Source organism: Notechis scutatus, chromosome 5 (assembly GCF_049901735.1).
Source record: "Notechis scutatus isolate UNSWTSFEM ecotype Mainland chromosome 5, rNotScu1.2, whole genome shotgun sequence".
In the NCBI taxonomy this organism is placed as follows: Eukaryota; Metazoa; Chordata; class Lepidosauria; order Squamata; family Elapidae; genus Notechis; species Notechis scutatus.
In genome coordinates, this window is record NC_142013.1 from 73,967,158 (window position 1) to 73,990,622 (window position 23,465).

The 23,465-nt window shown below is 35.8% G+C and overlaps 1 protein-coding gene across 3 annotated transcripts in view; it reads right to left on the bottom strand.

Moving 5' to 3' along the window:
- Positions 1 to 6,742: 6,742 nt before the first annotated feature.
- TBL1X (transducin beta like 1 X-linked) overlaps positions 6,743 to 23,465 on the bottom strand; it is a 153,748-nt gene continuing 137,025 nt past the window's right edge. For 2 of the 3 annotated variants that reach the window (XM_026666903.2, XM_087967049.1), the window contains 12 exons: positions 19,363 to 19,639; positions 18,752 to 18,884; positions 18,368 to 18,509; positions 15,709 to 15,772; positions 15,504 to 15,601; positions 15,139 to 15,199; positions 13,862 to 13,983; positions 12,451 to 12,525; positions 12,109 to 12,236; positions 10,991 to 11,156; positions 8,627 to 8,728; positions 6,825 to 7,206 (listed from right to left, as the gene is read on the bottom strand). In XM_026666903.2, the coding sequence (XP_026522688.1) occupies positions 7,180 to 7,206; positions 8,627 to 8,728; positions 10,991 to 11,156; positions 12,109 to 12,236; positions 12,451 to 12,525; positions 13,862 to 13,983; positions 15,139 to 15,199; positions 15,504 to 15,601; positions 15,709 to 15,772; positions 18,368 to 18,509; positions 18,752 to 18,884; positions 19,363 to 19,639 (1,395 nt within the window). In that variant the 3' untranslated portion in view covers positions 6,825 to 7,179. Of the gene's footprint in view, positions 7,207 to 8,626; positions 8,729 to 10,990; positions 11,157 to 12,108; positions 12,237 to 12,450; positions 12,526 to 13,861; positions 13,984 to 15,138; positions 15,200 to 15,503; positions 15,602 to 15,708; positions 15,773 to 18,367; positions 18,510 to 18,751; positions 18,885 to 19,362; positions 19,640 to 23,465 lie in introns of all 3 variants that reach the window. The other variant, XM_026666902.2, reaches the window with a different exon arrangement.

Below are 23,465 nucleotides of genomic sequence, written 5' to 3' on the forward strand. Positions count from 1 at the left end.
CATACAGAGTGAAATATTAAGATTAATTCTTTCATAACTTCAAGTATAAGTCAAAGCTCTATTTGAAAGCAGAATCATGGTACACCAATGATAATATTTTCCTTTAAAAAGTCATGATTTTTAAGAAAAAATTAATTCAAAGTAAGTTTTGAAGTTTATAATTCTGAAATTATGTTTTAATATTCTTTCAAATTATAACATCTGATAATGAATTTACTGTGAGGGGGGAAAAGTATTTGATCCCCTGGTGATTTTGTATGTTTGTCCACTGACAAGAAATGATCAGTCTGTAATTTTAATGGTAGGATTCTTGTATTACGTTTCTTGGAGTTGGCCACCAGGTTTGCGCACATCTCAGGAGGGAGTTTGTCCCACTCCTCTTTGCAGATCCTCTCCAAGTCATTGAGGTTTTGAGGCTGACATTTGGCAGTTTGAATCTTCAGCATCCTCCACAGATTTTCTATGGGATTAAGGTCTGGAGACTGGCTAGGCCACTCCAGGATCTTAATGTCTTTCTTCTTGAGCTATGCCTTTGTTACCTTGGCGGTGTGTTGTGGGTCATTGTCATGCTGGAATACCCATCTATGACCCATTTTCCATAGAAGTCTTGAATAATTTCCTTTTTCTCTTTATTGCCATAACAAACTTGGCCTTGATCATCTATTAACTGTAATATTTTCCTTGATTCTTTCTCTTTTCTCAATTTGTATGCTAACCATCTACCTGGTCTATTTGCATCTTCAAAGTAGTTCTGTTTAGCGCTTCTAATTTTCTATGCCAATTCTTCTTTCTCTATTTGACCCATTTTATGTTTAATTATATCCAATTTTAGTTTAATGTCCTTTTTCTGTGGCATTTTCTGTAGCTCTTTTTCAAGTCTTTTATGCTCTTCCTCTAGGGCCTTAGAGGCTAGCCTTTTCATAGTATTCCTTTTCCTTGTATAGTCTATTATCAAGCCTCTGGCATATGCCTTCATTGTATCCCATACATTCTGGATTGATGTATCTTCTTTTTTGTTTTCTCTAAAGAAAAAAGCCAATTCTTTCTCCATCCACTGTGTGAAGTCTTTTTCCTTTAAAATAGTATTATTTAATGTCCATCTAGATCTTCTTTTTTGTCCTTTCTATTTAATTGTCATTCGATTGTGGTCTGCCCAAGTACTTGTTTCAATGTTTGTTTCTTGAATGTTAGATATTAGTTCTGTTGAGATCCAAATCATATCTAATCTGGGCCATGATAAATGCCTATTTGAATAAAAAGTATATTGTTTGGTTTTAGCATTTCTTTCTCTCCATATATCTTTTACATTTAATTCATCTATCATTTTAAAAAAAGATTTGGGGAGAGTCTTTCTGTTTTGCCTTGTTATCGTTGCTGCATAGTCCAGTTTATTGTCTACAATTCCATTGAAGTCTCCCATCATAACTATATTAATATAGTCCAGTCCAATTATTTTCAAGTGTAATTTTTTGTAAATTTCTTCTTGTTTATCATTCGGAGCATATATTGCAATCAGGAGTGTTTTCATATTATTGTCCATTATTTCCACCATTAATACTCTTCCGTCTTCATCAGTATGAATCAATTTTGCTGGGATAGTCTCTTTAATGTATAAAACCACTCCTCTTTTCTTACATTGAGTCAAGGAAGTGAATATTTTCCCTAATTTTGGCTGTACCAACAGTTGTTCATATTGTTTTTTAATATGTGCTTCTTGTAAACAAATGATATCAAATTTTAATTTCCCTAATTTATGAAAAGTTTTTCTTCTTTTAACAGCTGAGTTAAGTCCATTTATATTCATTGAAATCAATTTTTTCTCTTCCATGATTATATTTTGTAATTAGGTTTGGCAGCTCTCATAGATCTTAGTTCACGTTGTTCTTTAATCTCCACTTGTCCACCTACTGCGCCTTCTTCTTTTTCGGTCCCCATTTGGTCCTCTTGGGATTCAATTGGTGAGATCTCTTTTTCTGCCTCTCTCCAAAAAATTCAGCATAAAATAGTTCTGCTTTCTCAATTGAATCAATTCTGTGTCTCTGTTCTTGCCATGTAAGCATCTATAATTCACCTCCTTTTTCAATAGCATTTTGGTCAGGAATCGATATTCTCTTCTCATCTCTCTCTCTTCTAGGTATTGTTTTAAAACCACAATCTCTTTGCCTTTATATTTCAACGCCTTCTCTCTTGCCACTTGTAATATTTGTGTTTTAATGGCTTTTTTTTGTAAATCTGATGTGAACCTCTCTTGGTAGGTTGTTTCTCATCGCATATCTTGTAAAAACTCGATATATCTCATCTACTCCATCCATCATCTTTTCCTCTGTTATTTCCAAAGTTTCCACCAAAATTTCTATCATTATCGCAGCTAGATTTTGTCCTTTTTCTTCCTCTATATTTTGAAATCTGAGGTAAAATTCTGACCTGTCCATCTCCCACTTCAGCATCCCGCTTTTGTCTTGTTCAACCACTGTTAATCTACTGTCAATGTTTCCAATCTTCTCATCTCTTTGTTTATCTTCTTCTTCAATTTTTTGGAATCTCTCATCATACTTCACCATCATTTGTTGAATGTTTTCAATTTTTTCATCGGTCTTCTCTGTCCTTTGTTCAATGTTCTCTGTTCTTTGTTCAATGTTCTCTGTTTAATATTCTCTATTCTCTTTTCAATAGTATCTGATTTTGTTTTAAGATCTTGGATTCCTTGCATAATCATCTGTAAAGTCACTTGTTCTTGCTTTAACGTTGTCTGGATTAAGCATTGTCCTCCGAGTGGTGGGGAGGCAGAAGCAGAAATTGAGATGCCAGGAGGTGTGGGTTTCTTACTCATTTTGAGCAATTCAAGATCTTCAAATTCTTTTAATCCTTAGTCCAATTAATAAAGTAGCCAGTGATAATCCAAGTAAAAATGGGAGATAAAAATAGTAGAAAATAAAAAGCCCAATAATAATAATAAAGAAAAAGAAAGAAAAAAAAGAAAGATTCTTCGGGTTCTTCAGAACCTTAATCCAATTATGAGATAGTCAATTGTAATCCAAAGTAAAAAATAAAAATAGGAAGAAGAAAAAAAAACCCAATAGTAATAAAAAAAAAGAATAAGTAAAAAGTTTCTTCAGGTTCTTCACACCTTAATCCAATTGAAAGTTCTCAAAAATAAAGAAAAACCATAAAGGTAACCCAAAAATATAGATGGAAGAAGCAAAAATCCCAATAAAAAAGGAAAGGGAGAAATTCTGAGGTCTTCCCTTTAAAATAAAAAGTAAACATAAAAATATTACAAAAATAAAGGTTTACAATAGAACTGGTAAGGAGGGGTAAAAAAAAAAAAGAACACTGCACTTTGTTTAATTATCCAAGGCTCTTGTTATGACTTCTCCACGAGCTTCAAAGCCAAACTTCAAGTATTCAATTGTTGATAGAAGTCCAGAAGAACACCTGTAATAATACTCTCCTGTGCTCTTCCCTCTATCTTATCAAGTTGCAATGTCCTTGAGAGAGAGTTTTTCACAATTCTCTCAACTTCAAATGGAGTATTTTCAAGCCTCTAGTTGGCAGTGTTACAAAGTTTCTTTGTTCTCACTTCCCCCCTCCTTTCCCAGGAAAAACGCAATAGGAATTAAAAAGAAAAAGAAAGAGTATATATACACACACACACACACACACACACACACACACACATATACACATACACTAAAGGGAGCCTCTAATCTAAAAAAAAAAAAAAAAGTCAAAAAGAGAAGAAAATAGATAAATATATATAAGAGAAAAACCAGTCCAGTTAACAATTGCTAAGTCGCGATAGAAGTCCAGTAACAGAAAAAATAAAATAAAAAGCCAACATTTCCCTTTAAAAACCGCCGCTTATTCAATTTTGCCAAAACTCTTACAGATTTCTTCTTATTCTTAGGGTGTCCTTTCAAATCTCAAAATATTGGTAAAAAAAAAATATCTCACCGAGCCGATACACTTTCTCTTTCAATCTCTTCCGTACCGGAGCTGTCCCAACTTCAGCAGCTTTGATGGCTGCCTCTCCGCCGCCGGCAAGAAGGGCTTCTCCTGAATCAACCAGGGACTTTGCGGTGTCCCTGGGATCCACAGGATGTGCCCTTCACTGTCACCATCTCTACGGGATGGTTTAGGTCCGTTTGGACCAACCAGGGACGAAGATATCGGCTGCAGTCTCAGAGCCTCAAGATTGCAGCCGTATCGTCACAACGTCAGCTCCGCCCTCTCATCTATGACCCATTTTCAATGCCCTGACTGAAGGAAGGAGGTTCTCACCCAAGATATGACAGTACATAGCCCCATCCATCGTCCCTTTGATGAGGTGAAGTTGTCCTGTTCCCTTATTAGAAAAACACCCCCAAAGCATAATGTTTCCACTTCCAAGTTTGACGGTGGGGATAGTATTCTTGGAGTCATAAGCAGCATTCCTCCTTCTCCAAATATGGCGAGTTGAGTTGATGCCAAAGAGTTCAATTTTGGTCTCATCTCACCACACTTTCACCCAGTTTTCCTCTGAATAATTCAGATGTTCATTGGCAAACTTCAGTTGTGCCTGTACATGTGCTTTCTTGAGCAGGGGGACCATGCGGGTGCTGCAGGATTTCAGTCCTTCACAGCAGAGTGTGTTACCAATTGTTTTCTCGGTGACTATGGTCGCAGCTGCCTTGAGATCATTGACAAGATCCTCCTGTGTAGTTCTGGGCTGATTCTTCACCATTCTCATGATCATTGAACCTCCACGAGGTGAGATCTTTTATGGAGCCCAGACCAACGGAGATTGACAAATATTTTATGTTTCTTCCATTTGTGAATAATCGCACCAACTGTTGTCACCTTCTCACCAAGCTGCTTGGTGATGTAATCCATTCCAGCCTTGTGTAGGTCTACAATTTTGTCCCTGACATCCTTGGACAGCTCTTTCATCTTGACCATGGTGGAGAGTTTGGAATCTGATTGCTTGCTTGCTTCTGTGCAAAGGTGTCTTTTATACAGGGTAACAAGCTGAGATTAGGAGCATTTCCTTTAACAGAGTGCTCCTAATCTCAGCTCATTACCTATATAAAAGACACCTGGGAGCCAGAAATCTTGCTGATTAATAGGGGATTGTTATGTCTCACCTTTCTCCTTTCCAAGAAAGATGAAGAGTCCAAACTCAAACAAATACAGGCAGGCAAAAAGACTCAGTCTTTACAGAGTTAATTCCTTTATACAGATAATGTCCTTGGCATTCTAACACACGCTGCCTGCCAAATCCGAACTGATAACAAGAAGAATTAATCACTAAAGCTTCCAACGCAGACCACAAGAAACAATCACACCGAAGCCTGAAAGAAAAGTAAAACTTTGTCCCGTACAAGGTCTCCAGAGAAAACACACCCACTTTTATCCCCTGTGGGGTGTGTCTCAATGACTCAGCTCACTCTCTGATTCGCCCACACCTCCTACGTTGCAGCTCACACTTCTTCCTACGACGCTGCCTAGGATCAAGCCAACATTTGTCCACTTGACTCCCTGTCAGGGGCTGCTCCGATATGCCCTCCTCCTCCTGATTAATCTCAGGCTGTTTCTTTTGGTTGTCTGCTGAAACCTGAGGTATTATCAGGGAGGAAGGCATTGCCAAAGAGGAAGGTCCTGGGGAGGAAGGCATTCCCAATTCCTCCTCCTCATCTTCCGAGTCCTCTTCCTCTTCCTCTAACAACGCAGGCTCAGGAATCGGAGCCACAACAGGGGATCACATACTTACTTCACTCATTAAAATGCAAATCAATTGATAACTTTTTTGAAATGTGTTTGTTGTTATTCTGTCTCTCACTGTTAAAATACATCTACCATTACAATTACAGACTGATCATTTCTTTGTCAGTGGGAAAACATACAAAATCAGCAGGGGATCATATACGTCTTTCCCTCACTGTATGCCATGGAATATTTTACTACTTGCACGATTAATTTAAAGAGTCTTTTTAAAAGAAGTATAGGCAAAACTGCCTTTCATGAAGATTAAAAAGATACTGCATCTTTAAATAGGGATTCATCTGAATTGTTCTTTTAAATGATGGAACACAATCCAATCCACATCTGTTAGATATTTTAAGTTTCTAAAATTATGTTTTAACATAAAAATACTACAACCTTTATTTCTTATTCCAAAAATACATGGGGCTCTTTCTTTCTTTAAAAAGTAATCTTTCTTCTGTAAAAAGCTTTTCCGGCACCTAAAGCACTTAATACACAATTTTTTGAAAGTGCCCTTCAGATTTCAAGATCTGAAGAATGGAAACATTAAAGAAGTAGCAGAATCAGAGGATAAAGAAAAGAGAAAAGATGGGGGTAGGTTGGAAGAGAAGAAATGGAAAATAGAAGCAGTCACTAATGATGCCCATCTGCCCTCTGCATTAACTTGGCACAAATGGAAAGGACAAAGCAAAAAGTTGGTGAGAGAGAGAGAAAGAGAGAGAGAGAGAGAGAGAGAGAGAGAGAGAGAGAGAGAGAGAGAGAGAGAGAGAGAGAGAGAGAGAAAGAGACATTCAATTTGAACCTATGCCTATTATTGTCAAGGCTGTAACATTCCAGCTGATAAGAAAAAAATCACTGAACAAATAACAGTAGTCTAGAAAATACAAAGTGTTGGGATTACAAATTTGAGTGTATCATCAATACAAACTGGTTTTTGAATGTCCTTTGGGAGAGCAATTGTAGTGTCCAAACTAGAAAGAAAAACAATGCAATACCACATGGAGGAGAATTTTTTCCCATTTTGGTTTATCAAAGCATTTCGCTTCATAGATTTTGTTTTCCTTTTAATTGTTATTGTTTTTGGCACAGCTTTTCCTCTTCTTTTTAGCAGCTGTCAAAATGAGGCCTCAGAGATCTGACCCCAGCAAACAGCAGGTTTAGCTGTTGATGGCCACCTTCTTGCTTGCCTCCAAAGGCTGTAGGCTCATAGTGGAAAAATCCCCCCTCCCCAAGTGATTTTGTTTTAAAACCTTGATGAAGGTTGATGGACAAAACATTGCAAGCTCCTTTTGCCTGGGAGAAATGCATTATTTGTTTAGTTCTACTTCTGTTTATTTCCCCCAGTTTTTGCCATTCCAGAGAGGTTAAAAGTACGTTTGAAGAGTGCTTCTACCTCTACATTCAATGCTGGTCCATTTGCAGTTTCTTCTAAAATATTTACTTTCGCAGGTCTAGAACACACACCTGGAACACAGAAAAGGGGAATTGGGCACCAAATAAACTCTTAATAACTTTTGATAATTCTATTTTATACAATTCTATTAGGAAAAGAAACAAGAGCACACTTGCATTTTCATAAAGTGTTCACACTCACTCAGTTTTAAATCCTGAGTATTACAAAGACTCAGTCAGATGAAAGAAAGGCTAGTTGAAGAGTGAGGATTGCCTAAAATCAAATCCTCACTCAATTTTTTCAAGTGTGTAAAAGCATACAATGAAAGCAAGAAATATCTTTATTTGAACTTGGCCATGATAGCTAATTTTCAAGTTATGATTGGTACCTTAACAACTGCTCAAAATTAAGATAGCCTTAGATAGCTTTATTGTCTGTAAAACACTTAGATTCATCCCAAAACACTGCTTACAACAGATTGCCAAATGTTTTACAGTCATGTGCTTGCCATTTGCAATCTTCCCTGCCAGCTTCCCTAGAAAGTGCTTTCCACTTAGATTTTAGCAGTGAGAATTTCCAGCACCAGAAGTGAGAAGTTCATGTGTGGGGTACATTGGGCTTTCCAGGCCTTGCCCAGAGCCATGAGGCACCCCACTCCTTACTTTAGTGCTGCCTCCCTACTCTGGCACTGAAAATCCTTCCTGTTAAATAATGTTTGTAAATAATGTTTAAAATCCAAGCATACTAAACCTCTACACATTTGACTGCTTAGCAATGATGGGAATTTGCTGGAATAAGTTTCCAAAGGAGTCTTATCTTCCAGCAAAGAAACAGTTTGGGATGGGTTGCTTTTTCCAAAAGTCAGGCATTGATGTTGCATTGTGCAAAGCCCCGCATGGGTGTTCTAGCCTAGTCAGCAGGAAATGAATGGCAGAACAGGAGGGAACCCAAGAGGAAAGGAATAAGAAAGTATGCTCCTCCTCCATTCCTTTTCTATCTCCTTCCTCACTCTCACTTTCTGTTGGCAAATACTTCCAGCTGCACACTTCCCAGAAAAGAAAAAGTATCTGGGCAAAAGAACCATTTTTCCCCTCCCTACCCAGCCAGCCACTCCTGACAGCAAAGTTTAATGCAAATTTTCCAAAAGGCCTACACAGCCAGAATCCCTACGTCCAGGATTTAAACCTCAGGCCTTTCCCCCGTCTTTTCAAGGCAAAGAACTTTTGGCCATCTTTTAATGTTGGGGGCACCTGTTCCACATTTAACAATTCTATTTAGACTGAGATTTGTAGTTTCTTGTCTCTTCAGCTTCAGAACTAGATTTTATTGCGCTCTGGATTTTACTCCAATATATCTTGAATAAATTTGTTTGAATTATGCCTTTTACCAGAGAGATCACTAATGCATCACAAGAAGAAATAGTTGCAGTGTTGAAATGCACTCATTTATGGGTAACTAAAAACAACAACCCCAAAATTGAAGAAACCATACCGATCCATCTGAAGCACTGGCTCCGACTTTGTCTCCTCTAGCATTCCAGCAGACTTCAAATATTCCACCGGTACCTCTGTAGCTATGTACTAGAGTCCCACTCTATGAAAAAAAATACAACACCTTCATTCAGGGGAAAATGTATACCATTTTGTTTGTAATTTCAAACTGATATTGTAACACATACATTTCTGTAAATAATGTTTGCATTAGTTTTGCCTATAGCTTTTGGAGCAATAACTTGACCAAATGTTCCAAATGGATAACTATATGTTATTAATCTTTTGAAGAAGAATGGACTGTTTTTCTCCTTTTGTGTAAAGACAGATGCAAAAAACCATTTAAACAGTTCTGCTTTCTCTCTGTTGCTTGTCACCTTCTTACTGTTTTCTCCCATTAAGGAAGCAATTGTTTCCTTGATTTTTTTTTTTCATTTTTTACATGCTGAAAGAAACTTTTTTTTTATTTTTTGACTTTTGTTGCAAGCCTTAGTTTGTTTTGAGCCTTAGCCTTAGCTCTGCTGCTTTCATCTTTGGAGGCTTGGGTTATCTGCTGATATTCTGCCTTAGTTAAGTGCCCCTCTTTCCACTTTTTATGGAAGTCCTTTTTGTCGTTCAATTTATCGGAGAGTTCTTTATGCAGCCATGCTAGCTTCTTTTGAGAGCTGTTACTTTTCTTCATTAGAATTGTGCTAGACTGGGTTTTTATAATCTCACTTTTCAAAATTCTCCAAGCTTCTTGTACTGTTTTCCCCTTGAGGATTCTCATCCATGGAATCCTTCTCAAGTTCTAAGTGTATTGAAATTAGCTGTTTTAAAGTCCAAGACTCTAGTTTGACTTTGTTCTATTGTTTATACTTTCATAATGTTGAATTCCAATATTGCATGATCATTCCCACCCAACGTTCCTGTAGCTTCATCTCTGTTAGTGAGAATTAAATCCAATATGGCTGATCCCCTGGTTCCCTTCTTTATTTTTTGGAGACAAAATTGTCTGCTACATTTGTCAGGAAACTGTTTTATCTTCCACTTGGTGCAAAGTTTGTTTCCCAGTTGATATCGGTGTAGTTTAAATTCCCCATTACTATCGTGATGTACTTCCTACATAGTTTAGTTAATTGACTATAAAAATAATTTATTTCTTCTATTTGGTTGAGTGGCCTATAGTATACACCTATGGCAATATCATCCCCCCCTTTTATATTGACCCAAATGTATTCAAGACGGTTTTCATCATTATCTTGATAACATAGATATTTGTTAACTATTAACTTACTATACAAAATACTTGGCCTTTAACTAAGGGTACATATTGGGTGAGTAACAAGTAAGGAGTCTACATAAACTGAAAACTGAATTAAAAAATAACTAAGAGTGAAACTACGCTTAAAATGTAATTTTGTCTCTAATTTATAAGAATGTGACCCTATAACAAGAGATCCAAACTACAACTGATAAGTTTCAGCCAGTATAAAAATGTGAGGATTGCCAAAAATTTAGCAACATTGGGAGAGTCACTGCTGAACAGAATACATTGGTATTTTGAGCAATATTTCGGGACTAATTTCTTAATTAAGTTCACATATTGAGTGCAGACTGCTATTTCTAGGAAGGAATACAGCTAATCTCATTAGCCTCAAAGTTGCTTTTGAGAATTTGACTGAGAATCAACATAAGAACAGTCCTTCTGACAGATAAAAAAAAAAGTCAACAATATTACATTAGGTTAGTTTTTGGACTAAAGTCAAAATCTGAAGTCTATCATGGTGAAAAACATACACACTAACAATGAACATTTAAGTGTCTCCATTAAACATGCTTTAAATTTATTTTCAAACAATCAGACTTGCTACATGTCTCTGGACTATAAGCAGGACATTCTGTTGTTATTTTACATCATATGGTACATATTATACATTCTGAATCTAATGGCAATCGGAGTTTAAAGTACTTGGAAAGTATTAGGTTATCTACTTCTAATTAAGCTACTGAAAGAACACTGTTGATAATGTCTTTCAACTAATGAAAACATAAAGCTGAGGGAAAGGACTTATTAAGTTTTTAAGAAGTATGATTTAATCAAATTTTATATAGCTTTATTGCTGAAAATCATTTTAGAATACGAACATTCTACTATACAACATATGTAAGATATGCCTACATGTACTATCTGTTCCTAGACACAAAAACTGCTAGTGGCAGGAATATCCTTTTGTTAAGTCTATTAGATTCATAGGCCTCTGCCACATTTATTTAAATGTATGTATCAAAAATATTTATATTATGTAGCAAAAAACAAGTTACAAACACATTAAGGAGTATATTGAAATTTATATCTTAGTGCCATGATATAAAATTACCATACCTGGGTATTCCATATATGAACACATTTGTCAAAGGATCCACTTGCTAAATATTTTCCATCAGGACTAAAAGCTACACTGTAGACAGGTTCTTGATGTTTTGTTAACGTGTGAGTGCAGATTCCTTTTTCTACATCCCACAACCGAACAGTAGAATCAAATGAAGCACTGAAGTAAAGAGATAAAACCTTTTTTAAAATTGAGAATATTGCTCAGGTAGGTGATTAAAACATTACTATCAAAGTTAAAACAATCTATCGATCTTATGCAATGTATTTTGCCTTCCTATGCAAATATGTGCTTGGGCTTATCTCCCCATTCCATTGCTGATACTGAGGTTTCCCAATGGACAAAGTTCCTTGAACAACTATATTAGACTCAAAGCCCTATATTAGCTCAGTAGTCATAAATAGTATGTAGATGGGCCATGAAACTTAACAGAGATAAATAAAGAGGCCTGGAGGAAAAGGATGAAGTAGGAACTGCATCATAGGAATTACACAAGCTGTTAGAGGAAGAAAGCCCTTATTCGGTGCTCAGCACAAAAATGTAGTTCTCTGTTCCTCCTCTGCCAGTGCTGACAATGCAAGGAACATTTTTCAAGACATGCTTATGCTTCTAATATTCTATGAAGAATACCAATAACTTTGTATTTGTATGTAAATAGTTAAATATAACTGAGAGTACAGGATGCTAAGGGACTGGACCTGGCTGAAGCCATCTTGAAAGCTGAGGGATAGGGAGAGGGGATTTGAGATAGCTGGGATTTTGTAGCCAAAACAAAATACTTTCTCTTGGGAACCACGGACATTCTCACACCTAGTCAGAGGAAGGCGGGGTGATGTCACCAGGCAACCAGACAGCACCTTGATTGGACTATGTGACTAATTTGTTTTGAGAAAGTGACAAACTTTTAATTAGGTGAAAACCACAAGAACCTTCAGAGTCGGTTTTCACCAGATCTGTGCCAACAAAGCTTTTCTTTGAGGAATTTACCTGCCTCGGATTTTTGTTTGCTATGGATCTATTACTTGGAAATCTGACATTGGGAAGAGAAGTTGTGTTTCAAGTGCTTTTGTATACAGTAAGAATAGAAGACATTGCATCGTTTTGCTTTTACCTTGCCAACATAATGTTGCAGTTTGGGTTGCTGGTACCTGGTCCTGTTGGACTCCATTTGATAGTATAAATCTCTTTGTTATGTGCTTGAAGGTCATGTACACAAGTGTCTTGCTTCATATTCCAAATCTATATAAAGAATCAATTGAATGGAGATAAATAAAATCTGCATTTAGAAATATTTTGCCCATCTACAATGCAGGTCACTATGAAAAAAGACTAGTAATTTCTGTTTTTAGATGGTTTCAAAAACATTGCAAATCCTTTGAAAACTTTACAGATAGTGTTTTATAAACTTCAATTCAAGTTCTTGGAAATATTATGCTTGGACCTGAGATCATACCTTTAACGTCATATCATCTGAGCAGGATGCTAGAAGCATACCAGAAGGATCCCATTTAATTGCATTGACCTCATTCTGAAATAAAGGATTTATTTTAGAATTAGTGTATATACTCTATAAACAGTGTTGTACTTTTTACAAGCAAGCAAACTACTTAAGCTGAATTTTTTGGCACATTTTAAAAAACGTAAATTTTTCAGAAGTTTCTCAAACAGGGAAATAGACTGGATGTTATTGAACCATTTTGCAAGCAAAGGTTTATTAAGATATTACCATTGGAAGATAATGATTAATTTTGCTGTTATAAGCAGATAAACAATGGATTTCTTGTTTTACAACTTTTTATTCCTTCTGTGAAACATAAGCCTAAATTTGGAGATAATTCAATCTGTTGCTTGGTTATTGTTTTCATTTTGTCCAAGACATCCCTTTAAAATGTCAAGATTTTACGCATTCCCAATGCAGATGGAAGCAAGTTCCCTTTTTATTACAATTACTGCAGGGTTTGCGATTTTGTGCGAGATGCTTATAGAGGTTAAATGTCAATGAATTAACGTCTTAAGGCAATATTATTACTACCACATCATTTCATGGGCATTTTGTCTGTTTTATAAATAAATAGGGATGTATTGAAAATTAGAAATTGGAATTAGAAATTGCCTCATGTAAGAATGCAAAAGCTGTTATATCTGCTGTTGTGTGTAGTGTAATGCAGAGAGACTTTATATTAATTACAATAATAATAAGCCTAAACATTTTTTAAAAAATTCAAAATTATAAGTTTAATTTATATTATAAATAAATTACAATTTAAAATTATATATTTTCTGGATTTGATATTTAATTGATAAATTATCTTGCATTCTCCCAATATTACAGTTAGCTATCTTTTTTACAGATCTCTTCACAAGTTAAAAAAATACCTATGGGTTTTAAATAATTTCTGGGGAAAGTGTTGCATACCAATTCACTACTATGAATTCTATTTAATGTTCTAATAAAAATAGAATTTCTATTTTTCTAAAGCAAAGCTATAACAAATAAAAATTGATTTCACTCCATTCTTATTAGCATCAATGAATTTACTGCCAAGAATATACAAGATTAAATTTAAGACTAAAATCCCTAATGTATTATCTCATTTTAGAAAGAAGGCAAAACAATCTGTGGTAATAATGGAACTTTCCTTCTTAGCTTCCTGTTTGCCAGCTAATTTTTGAATGAGGAAACTCCCATCCCAGAGTAACATGTTTCTATTTTGTATGAAGACATAAATATATATTCTCAAAATTCAATATATGCCTGTCAGCTAAATGGATTAGAAAGCTATTGATTTAAGAATATAGTATTCCTGAAATATTGATAAAGTCTGTTTTAATTGCAATGTGTTAAGATTATTGCTTAATGTTACCGTGTGGCCTTGAAAGGTTTTGACTGGACGATCGCAGCCAAGTCTGCATACATGTATGCACATATCAGTGCTGCATGATGCAAAAGTAGTATTGTTCTGCCAATCTACATCCAGGGCTGGGGCTGTGAAAGGAGGACAGAAAGGGACCATTAGGAAATTTGGCCAGGAAGCAAATTACCTTTGCAACTGTTAATTTAATTAAATTACATGTAGCATCCTAACACTATATTATTATTCTGATAGTATGACCAACATTATTCTGATAATATGACTGCTATTTACAATAGAATAAAAACATTACGTACCAGACTTTGATGCCACAGCATGCAGTGGGTCTAGTTTCCACTCTAATGACATTATCATACGAATAACATATATTAAAGTGTTTTATGACAGTTTTGCTGAAAATCAGCATTTACTTCTGGTTTTCAGCAAAACCACTTGCTAGTGAACCATTAGTTCATTGAACAACTGCAGTTTTCACTTAATGGCTGTGATTTTCACTAACAACCATTGCAAAAAAATGTAAAATTGGGTCAGTTATGTGGATGACCCAATTTATGTCATAGTTAAGGACTACCTATAGGAGAAAAAACACCAAACAAATCTAAAAACATTCCCACAGCATACTTTCTGAAACTCGTAAAATACTATCAGAATAAATTAGATAATAATGTAATTTTTGCATGCATGCCAGAATAATGCTTTTGGGAAACCAGAGGATAGACTTTTAGAACACTATCAGTTTGAACTAAACATGTGGCCCAGACTCTATACTGAAATAATACAAGATGAAATCTTGACATAAAACAGACATAAAGCATTTAAAATGTCTGTGGCACCAAATATCCAATGCAATTTATATTGTTTGAATAACAAGATGAAAATGGAATAATTTATGCAATTTACATGATGATATTGTTTGATATCATTTATATAAATTTATGTCATTGGTACAATGATAATTATGTGATCAGACTAAATCACTACAAAGATACTATCCCCTATATAAAAGATAATTGAGAATAAAGAATATTTCTCAGTGATTTGGTCTATCAATACTTTATGGTATGGCAATATTCAAAATTTTATTCTCAAAGTTGTCTAACAAAAATTATTTGACTTCTGTTCTTATCAGACAAACGCAATCAAGCAAACTAGGATCCAATAGCCTAAATCTGTTTAATAGTCACTTGTGACACGTAATGAATTATGACAGAGTAAACTTGAGTTTTCCGGCTTGTTAAATATAGCAAGCATAAATAACAGTTAATTACCTGAATGGAAAGGAAACTGTTGTTTAGCTTCACCTGTATGAGCATCCCAAATTATTGTTGTCTAGGTAGAAAAGAAAAAGCAAGTGGAAGAAATGAGTTAGGTGTTAAACAGCACTATCAGTTGTAAAGTCAAAATAATCCACATGAAACAGATAATGTGGAGTCTTCAACAGATAACAAATATGGCCATCTATAAACTGCACAAGAGTTGATCATAATAGTATTGTGCATATACAGAAATAAAGATTAGGGTGGCACCACCATCTGGCAAGTACAAAAATAGCAGCTGTTTCAAGAATTGAAACAGAAGATTAAAAAGATAATTAGATAATTGATACTTGCAAATTATAGAATTCAACACTTACTTTATCAACGCCTGCACTTAAAATGTAATTGCCCTTTTTGTTCCACTTCAGAGCAAAGATGGGCCCTTTATGTTGCCCTAAGGTGCTTGCAAGATTTCCTGTGATGAATTCAAAAATAAAATCAGTGTTTTAAATAACTTGAACATTGAAACAAATTTAGGATCATTAAAAAAAAATCTAATGATCTGGAAAAATTATTTCTTACCAACTTCTGTCCATATCCTTGCGAAGCCATCATATGACCCAGTAGCTAAAAGTGTTCCATCACTCTGTAAAATATGCAAAAAGAAGAGGATTTTTTGTATATGAAGCCCAAATAAGTTATGATTCAATAATTCAATTCTGATTTTCTGGTATAAAAAAGGAGATACTTTCATGACAAAGAGTACCGGTAAATATCAATATCCCTTTATATCAAAAATTAATGGCTAGTTTGACAACTAGAAACAAGCCCGTTAATGCAGTATATTGTTCTCAGAATAGGATAAAGAGCCCTGGTGGCACAGTGGTTAGAATGCAGTATTGCGCTATTGGAGGCAAACTCTGCCCATAATCCTGATAGGACTCAAGGTTGATTCAGCCTTCCATCCTTCCGAGGTCAGTAAAATGAGAATCCACAGTGTTGTGGGCAGTATGCTGACATTGCAAACTACCCAGAGAGTGCTGAAAAGCACTATGGAGTGGCATAGAAGTCTAAATGCTATGCTGTTGCTAGTATTACCACAATAATTTAGCTAATATATAATTATTTTAATGTGGCAATTTAACTGATCTGAAAGGATTTACTGTTAAAATTTTATCTCAACATAATCAGGTTTTCCCTCTCTCTTTCTCCCCGTAACATATTCCTAATGAAAGTTTCATGATTTCCCTTTCCTCAACAAAAGTTGCTGGATAAAAATGCATACAACTATAGGCAGTATGATAATGTACTAAGTAAAAGCCAATAATCTGGAAAAAAACATTTCTACAAATAAAAAAAGTTTGCTATATACTATTGCCTTCAAAAATCTCTGAATATTGTTATACTGCCTGTAAATACTAAAAGAGGATAACTGTTTAATTTTTTTGCAAGAGCATAAAAACTATGCCCTGATATTTCATACTTATTAAATATGCTTATTTTTTTAGTATAAGTTTAGCATTTAGGTTTTGTTTTTTTTGTATAATGTAAACTTTAATACCGTAATTGGTTCTGGGAGGCGCAATAAGTACCCAAAACAATGAGTACCAAACGATTTTTTCCCATAAGGAATAATGTTGTGAGTTACAAGGCAGCCGACACCAATAAGTTCTAGCTTGTGAGTTGAGTACCAAACAAATGATGAGTACCGGGACAAAAGATTCACATCAAAATGCATTGAGTACCAAATTTGATGAGTTTCAAAGCAGTTGAGTACCAAGGTATCACTGTACATGAGAATAACTGAATCTATGCTTTTTCTTTTTATAGATTAATAGGAATTATAATCTTTTTATAGATTAATAGAAGTTTCATAAATTTTATGGATGTAATGTACATAATCTTAAGGTAAAGGTAAAAGTTCCCCTGCACATGCATGCTAGTACTTTCTGGCTCTAAGGGCGGTGCTCATCTCCGTTTCTAAGCCGAAGACTCAGCACTGTCCGAAGATGTCTCTGTAGGGATGTGGTTGGCATGACTAAATGCCAAAGGTGCACGGAGTGCTGCTTCCTTCCCGCCAAAGTGGTTCCTATTTTTCTACTTGCATTTTTTATGTGCTAAGTTGGCAGAAGCTGGGACAAGTAACGGGAGCCCACTCCATTACATGGTGCTAGGGATTCAAACTGCTGACTTTCTAATCGACAAGCTCAGTGTCTTAGCCACTGAGCCACCGCATCCCTTAGGTAATCTTAGGTAATATTTTATTCACTTTAATAACATTCATATGGATGTTTTATTGTAGTTTGATACATTTATTTTTCCATTTGTTACTCACTGATCAAAATGAAAGAATCTTTTTTAAAATGTATTTTCTGATTCATTTTTTAAATTATAAATTCTAATCTTTGTAACTTTGAAAAATACAAAACTAAAGGATAGATTCTCTATGGATCTTTAGAAATATATTATTTTATTTAAATATTACATATGATTTTTTTTATTTTGAATATATAAATAAATGGTTCCCATCTACAATATTCTCAAAATAAACTTTTACTGCAGAAAAAATTGTGACATTTTCAATGTGTTCCATAAGCACACTAGTCCAATTCTGGGTGTAAGGAGACTATTAGCATATGTTTAAAATAACTGATAATATTAATGGGAGCTGCTGAACCATTATCCAAAACATCTAGAAGGCATCAAATTGCTTACACCTAAATTACTATTATACCTGCAAGGAAAAATTGGAAGAAATATTTATATTGATACCAGTGTTGACGAACCTTTTTGGCACCAAGTGCTGAAACGGGAGCATGGACGCATTCTATAGGTTTGCCACCACAGATCTATACTGTATCTATAACTTCCTAAGTGCAGATTCCACTTTTTGTTTTTGAATCAACTGAGTGTTGATCTTTTGCTAGCAACATGAATTGACCGATTGGTTTGCCACCTGAGCATGATGTTGTGGGTTGAGAGATACTGACCCAAACTCACTCTGCCAGCTTTCATACTAGAACTGATGGTCTTCTGGTTTCTAGTCTGGTGCCCTAATCACTACAGCAAGCTGGTTCTGATTAATTAATTAATTAATCCATTTAATTAATTAATTTGTTCATTCATTCATTCATTCATTCACTTACCAACTTGCGCGTGCGTGCGCGCACACACACAATTATATTTTATACACAAGCTGTGTTCTATAGATAACTTAGAAGAGCTTTATCTGTCAACTTACATTCCAGTCTAGTGATGTCACATCCTTATTGCTGGGAACATCATGCCCTCCTTCTCTTATACAGTGCCTCAAAACTAGTTGTGTGGAACTACCATTGTTGGTTTCATTAAGATTCCATATTCTGGCAGTGGAATCACCAGATCTAAAAAGAATGAATACATATATTACTCACAAAGAAAAGCTTGGGGTTCTGTTGGCTCAAAATTGTTTTGAAATAATATTATTATATATTAGTAGAAAATCCACTTATCATATGTGCACATGCCTTTCTTCTAAGAATGAAGATTATCTGTCAATTCTATTTGCCGTTATTGCTAGAATTGATACTGTTGGCAAGAATGAAAAATCTCACAAAGTTTACATTTGTTTTAATCCATAATTTACCCTGATGCTAGTAGATCACTGACAGGATTCCAGGCACAGATGAACACTTCTGATTCATGACCCCTAAGAACTGTTGCTTTATTAGAAGGAATTTCAACATCCCCATCGATTTCCATTGGTTTTGAGTGATTATCTGCAAAACAAATGTAAATCTATGTAAACTAATTTTAGGCATAGTGAAAACAGAAACAACGAACATAAAACAACAGTAACAAAACTAATAGGAAAATTGGATTAAGCATAAATATTGGAAATGTTAAGAGGACAAGTCCATTATTGATTGACAGTTTAAGCCCACACTTCTATTACCAGCACATTAGGATTAATGAGAATTTATGGTGTTTAAACATATCAATACAATTTAGAATTTCAAAATGTTTATTTGGTAATCACCTTGTAGTTAAGTTATCTGAACCAAAAAGACAATATCGAAAAGACATCTACTAATATGTAAGGCTAAAATGAGGGCAATGTGTCTGTGGATTTTGGTTTTTGAGTACAAAAATCTTAGAATGTCTATAGTTCAAAGATATCTATACCTATATCTAGCTTTGCCGCATAAATTTGCATTTGATGTAAACATATCCATTAGAAAACATAGTTTAACTTACTTATTGCATGCGCCCCATTCTCCTCTCCATTCACAGTGGCTTCTCCGGTCTTTGGTGTATTTTGCTGTGGGACAGCAACAGCTGTTGTTGTGACTGTTGTAGTAGTTGTGACTGCTGTTGCTGTTGCTGCTGTTGTAGCTACAACTGCTGCTGCACTAGCTTGCTGCTGTGCTAATTTCTCCCTGAAAGCCTGCTGCCGAGTTTGCACTACATCAGGCATTACTGCATCTATCAAAGATAATGACTCTATAGGTCTGCCATCAAACACTGTACCATCCTAGGAATGGAAAGAAAAAAAAGAAAAAGAATTAAACTACGTTTTTCCTGCTAAATAAATGAAATACTAACCAAACAGAATACAATTACCACATAATCTGAAATTATAGTCTTCAATTGAATCTATAGAATTTTTACTACTAACTTGCTAGACTACAGTCCTCAACTTACAACAGTTCATTTAGTGATGGTTCAAAGTTACAATGACACTGAAAAAAGTGACTTAGGATCATTGTGTGATTCCCATGGTCATGTGATCAAAATTCAGATGTTTGGCAACCAACTCACATTTATGACGGTTGCAGTGTCCTGAAGTCATGTGATCCACTTTTGCAACCTTCTGACAAGCAAAGTCAATGGGGAAACAAGATTCACTTAACAACCATGTTACTAACTGATTCACTTAACAAATGTGGCAAGAATGGTCATAAAATGAGGCAAAACTCACTTAACAAATTTCTCATTTAGCAACATAAATTTCAGACTCCATTGTGGTCGTAAGTTGAGGACTACCTGTTCTACATAATGATGAAAAAATTTGAATGATTAATCAGAAAATATATTATGGAAGTCACATACTGACAATGAAATTGACAATCATATACTTAAGAACAAGAAAAAATATTTTGACTAATCCTCAGAAGACATTGCTCAGAGTATCACATAAAATTATACTTAACAAAAGCTTCATTTGAAACCTTTTGATCTGGAATCTTAATTTACAAAGGTTGGATTTTGGGAGATTCAGAAAATTCATTTTATTTCTTTTTTTCTCATGAAGGTTAAATAAGAACATAATAAAATTCCTTTTTTAGATCAGAAAAAGTATTTCTAGTCCAACATTGGATGAATCATGTAGCTAAATAGTCTATCATAGCACAATGCACCTCTCTTCTACTTTTTCTACTATGCCGATGTGTTCAGCAAGAGAGAGGTAGAGAAAATTTCACCTCACCGCTCATACACCGACCTCGTTCTGAATGGGATACAACTTCTGAAAGGGATACAACTGTATGTTGTTGACTCCTTTACTCCTTTACTTTCAAGTGTCATTGGCCATTGCTCTGTGAACTAGCATTGGTCTGCTTGTGGCTGGACTTAATTGGGACAGTTCTGGGGTTTTGGTGAAGGGAGTTCTGGAAGAATATTAATAAAAGCAGTAACCATAGTTACATGTGTGTGTGTGTGCGTGTGTGTGTGATCACAGAGATGTTACTGTGGTATGTATGTGTGTGTATATGTGTATATATTGTTTTATTGGATTAATGTGTGTGTGTGTGTGTGTGTGTGTGTGTGTATATGTGTGTATATATATATATACACATGTATATATGTATATATATATACACATAACATATATATATATGCTATGTCTCACCTTTACAAAGAAGATGAGAAGTCCAAACTCTAACCAAATACAAGCAGGCAAGAAGATTCAGTATTTACAGAGTTAATTCCTTTGAGCTGGCAATATTCTTGGCAGTATCACACACGCTGCCTGCCAAGTCCGACAAGATAACAGAAACATTAATCACGAAAGCTTTCAAGAAACAGGATACACCGAAACCCGACAGAAAATTCACACTTTGTCCCATATGGAGTTCCCACAGCAAACACACCCACTTTTATTCCCTGTGGGGTGTGTCACTAACTCAGCTCAGTCTCTGATTTGTCCACGTCTCCTGCGTTGCAGCTCACACTTTTTCCTGCGACGCTGCCTAGCATCAAGCCAACATTCGTCTGCTTGATTCTCTGTCAAAGGCTGCTCCGATATGCCCTCCTCCTCCAGATTAGCCTCAGGCTGTCCCTCTTGGTTATCTGCCGAAACCTGAGGCATAATCAGGGAGGAAGGCATTGCCGAAGAGGAAGGTCCTGGGGAGGAAGGCATTCCCAATTCCACCTCCTCATCTTCCGAGTCCTCTTCCTCTAAGAATGCAGACTCAGGACTCGGAGCCACAACACTATCCTTCACCGCAGGGCCCTTCCCCCGAGTCTGACGATCAGGACGTGGTTTCAAGGGAAACTGCTCATGGAAGCTCCGTATAAGGTCCGGGGCGTGGAACGTGGAAGCATCCACCCAGGAAAGGGCCTCCGGTCCATCCCCCACCCTCTCAATGAAATACTGAAACCATCCTTTCAGCCAGCGGGAATCCCAAATGCTGACCACTGTGCCGTCAGCAGCGGTATCATCGTCGGGTACAGGTGGTGGAACATCTACAGCGGGAGGATGGAGATCACATGAAGGGGCGTCAGGAACCAAAAGGGAACGGTGGAAGACAGGATTTATTTATTTATTTATTTATTTATTTATTTATTTATTTATTTATTTATTTGATTTGCCAATTGTTTACAAGATAATAAGTATAAATGTATACATAGTTGTGAATACATGAAATGGGTACATATAAGAAAAATAAAAGAATAAGAGAAACAATAGGACAGGGACGGTAGGCACGTTGGTGCGCTTATGCACGCCCCCTACAGGCCTCTTAGGAAAGGGGTGAGGTCAATAGTAGACAGTCTAAGGTTAAAGTTTTTGGGGTTTGGGGAAGAAACTACAGAGTCGGGTAGAGTATTCCAGACATTGACCACTCTATTGCTGAAGTCGTATTTCCTGCAATCAAGTTTGGTGCGGTTTACTTTGAGTTTGTATCTATTGTGTGCTCTTGTGTTGTTATGGTTGAAGCTGAAGTATTCATTGACAGGTAGGACATTGCAATGTATGATTTTATATACCATGCTTAAGTCAGACCGAAGACAGGCGTAATTCAAGGTTTTCTAGTTCTAGAATTTCAAGTCTGGTGGCATAAGGTATTCTACAACGAGTAGAGGAGTGGAGAACTCTTCTTGTGAAATATTTCTGGACTTTCTCAATTGTGCTAATATCAGATACGTAATGTGGGTTCCAGACTGATGAACTGTATTCGAGTATTGGTCTAGCAAATGTTTTGTATGCTCTGGTTAGTAGTGTGATATTACCAGAGAAAAAGCTACGTAGGATTAGGTTAACAACTCTTAATGCCTTTTTTGGCTATGTAGTTGCAGTGGGCTCTAGCACTTAGATCATTAGAGGTGAGTATTCCAAGGTCCTTTACAGAGCATGGGTCATCAACAAGTTCTTGACTATTCAGCTTGTATTTTATTTTCTGATTTTTTTTGCCAATATGTAAGACAGAGCATTTATTTGTTGAGATTTGAAGTTGCCATTTGTTTGACCATTCTGATACATAGTCAAGATCTTTTTGTAGGGTAGCAGTATTGTCTGTGGTATTGAACAGCTTTACATCATCAGCGAAGAGAACGCAATTGTTCTTAATATGATCACAGAGGTCGTTTATGTAGAGTATGAAGAGAGTTGGTCCTAGAACACTGCCTTGGGGAACACCACTATTGACAGGTACTGGATTTGATAGGACGCTCCTGATTTTGACCATTTGTTGTCTGTTTGACAGGAATGCTTCTATCCAGTTATTCAGTTGTCCAGAGATACCATAGGATTTTATTTTTAGGAGTAGTTTGTCGTGTACCACTGAATCAAAGGCTTTACAGAAGTCTATGTAGATTGCGTCTATTGCTTTGCCCTGGTCGAGTTGTGTCGTCCATATGTTTTTGCAGTGTAAGAGTTGCAGATTACAGGATAGTTTTTTCTGAAACCAAATTGTTTATTGGAGAGTAGGTTATTTGTCTCTAAGTGGAGGATGATGGATTGGTTAATAATTGATTCCATGACTTTACAGGTGACGCAGCATAAGGAGATTGGCCTGTAATTTTCAACTAGGCTTGGCTCTCCCTTTTTGAAGATGGGGATGACTGTGGCTTGTGACCAT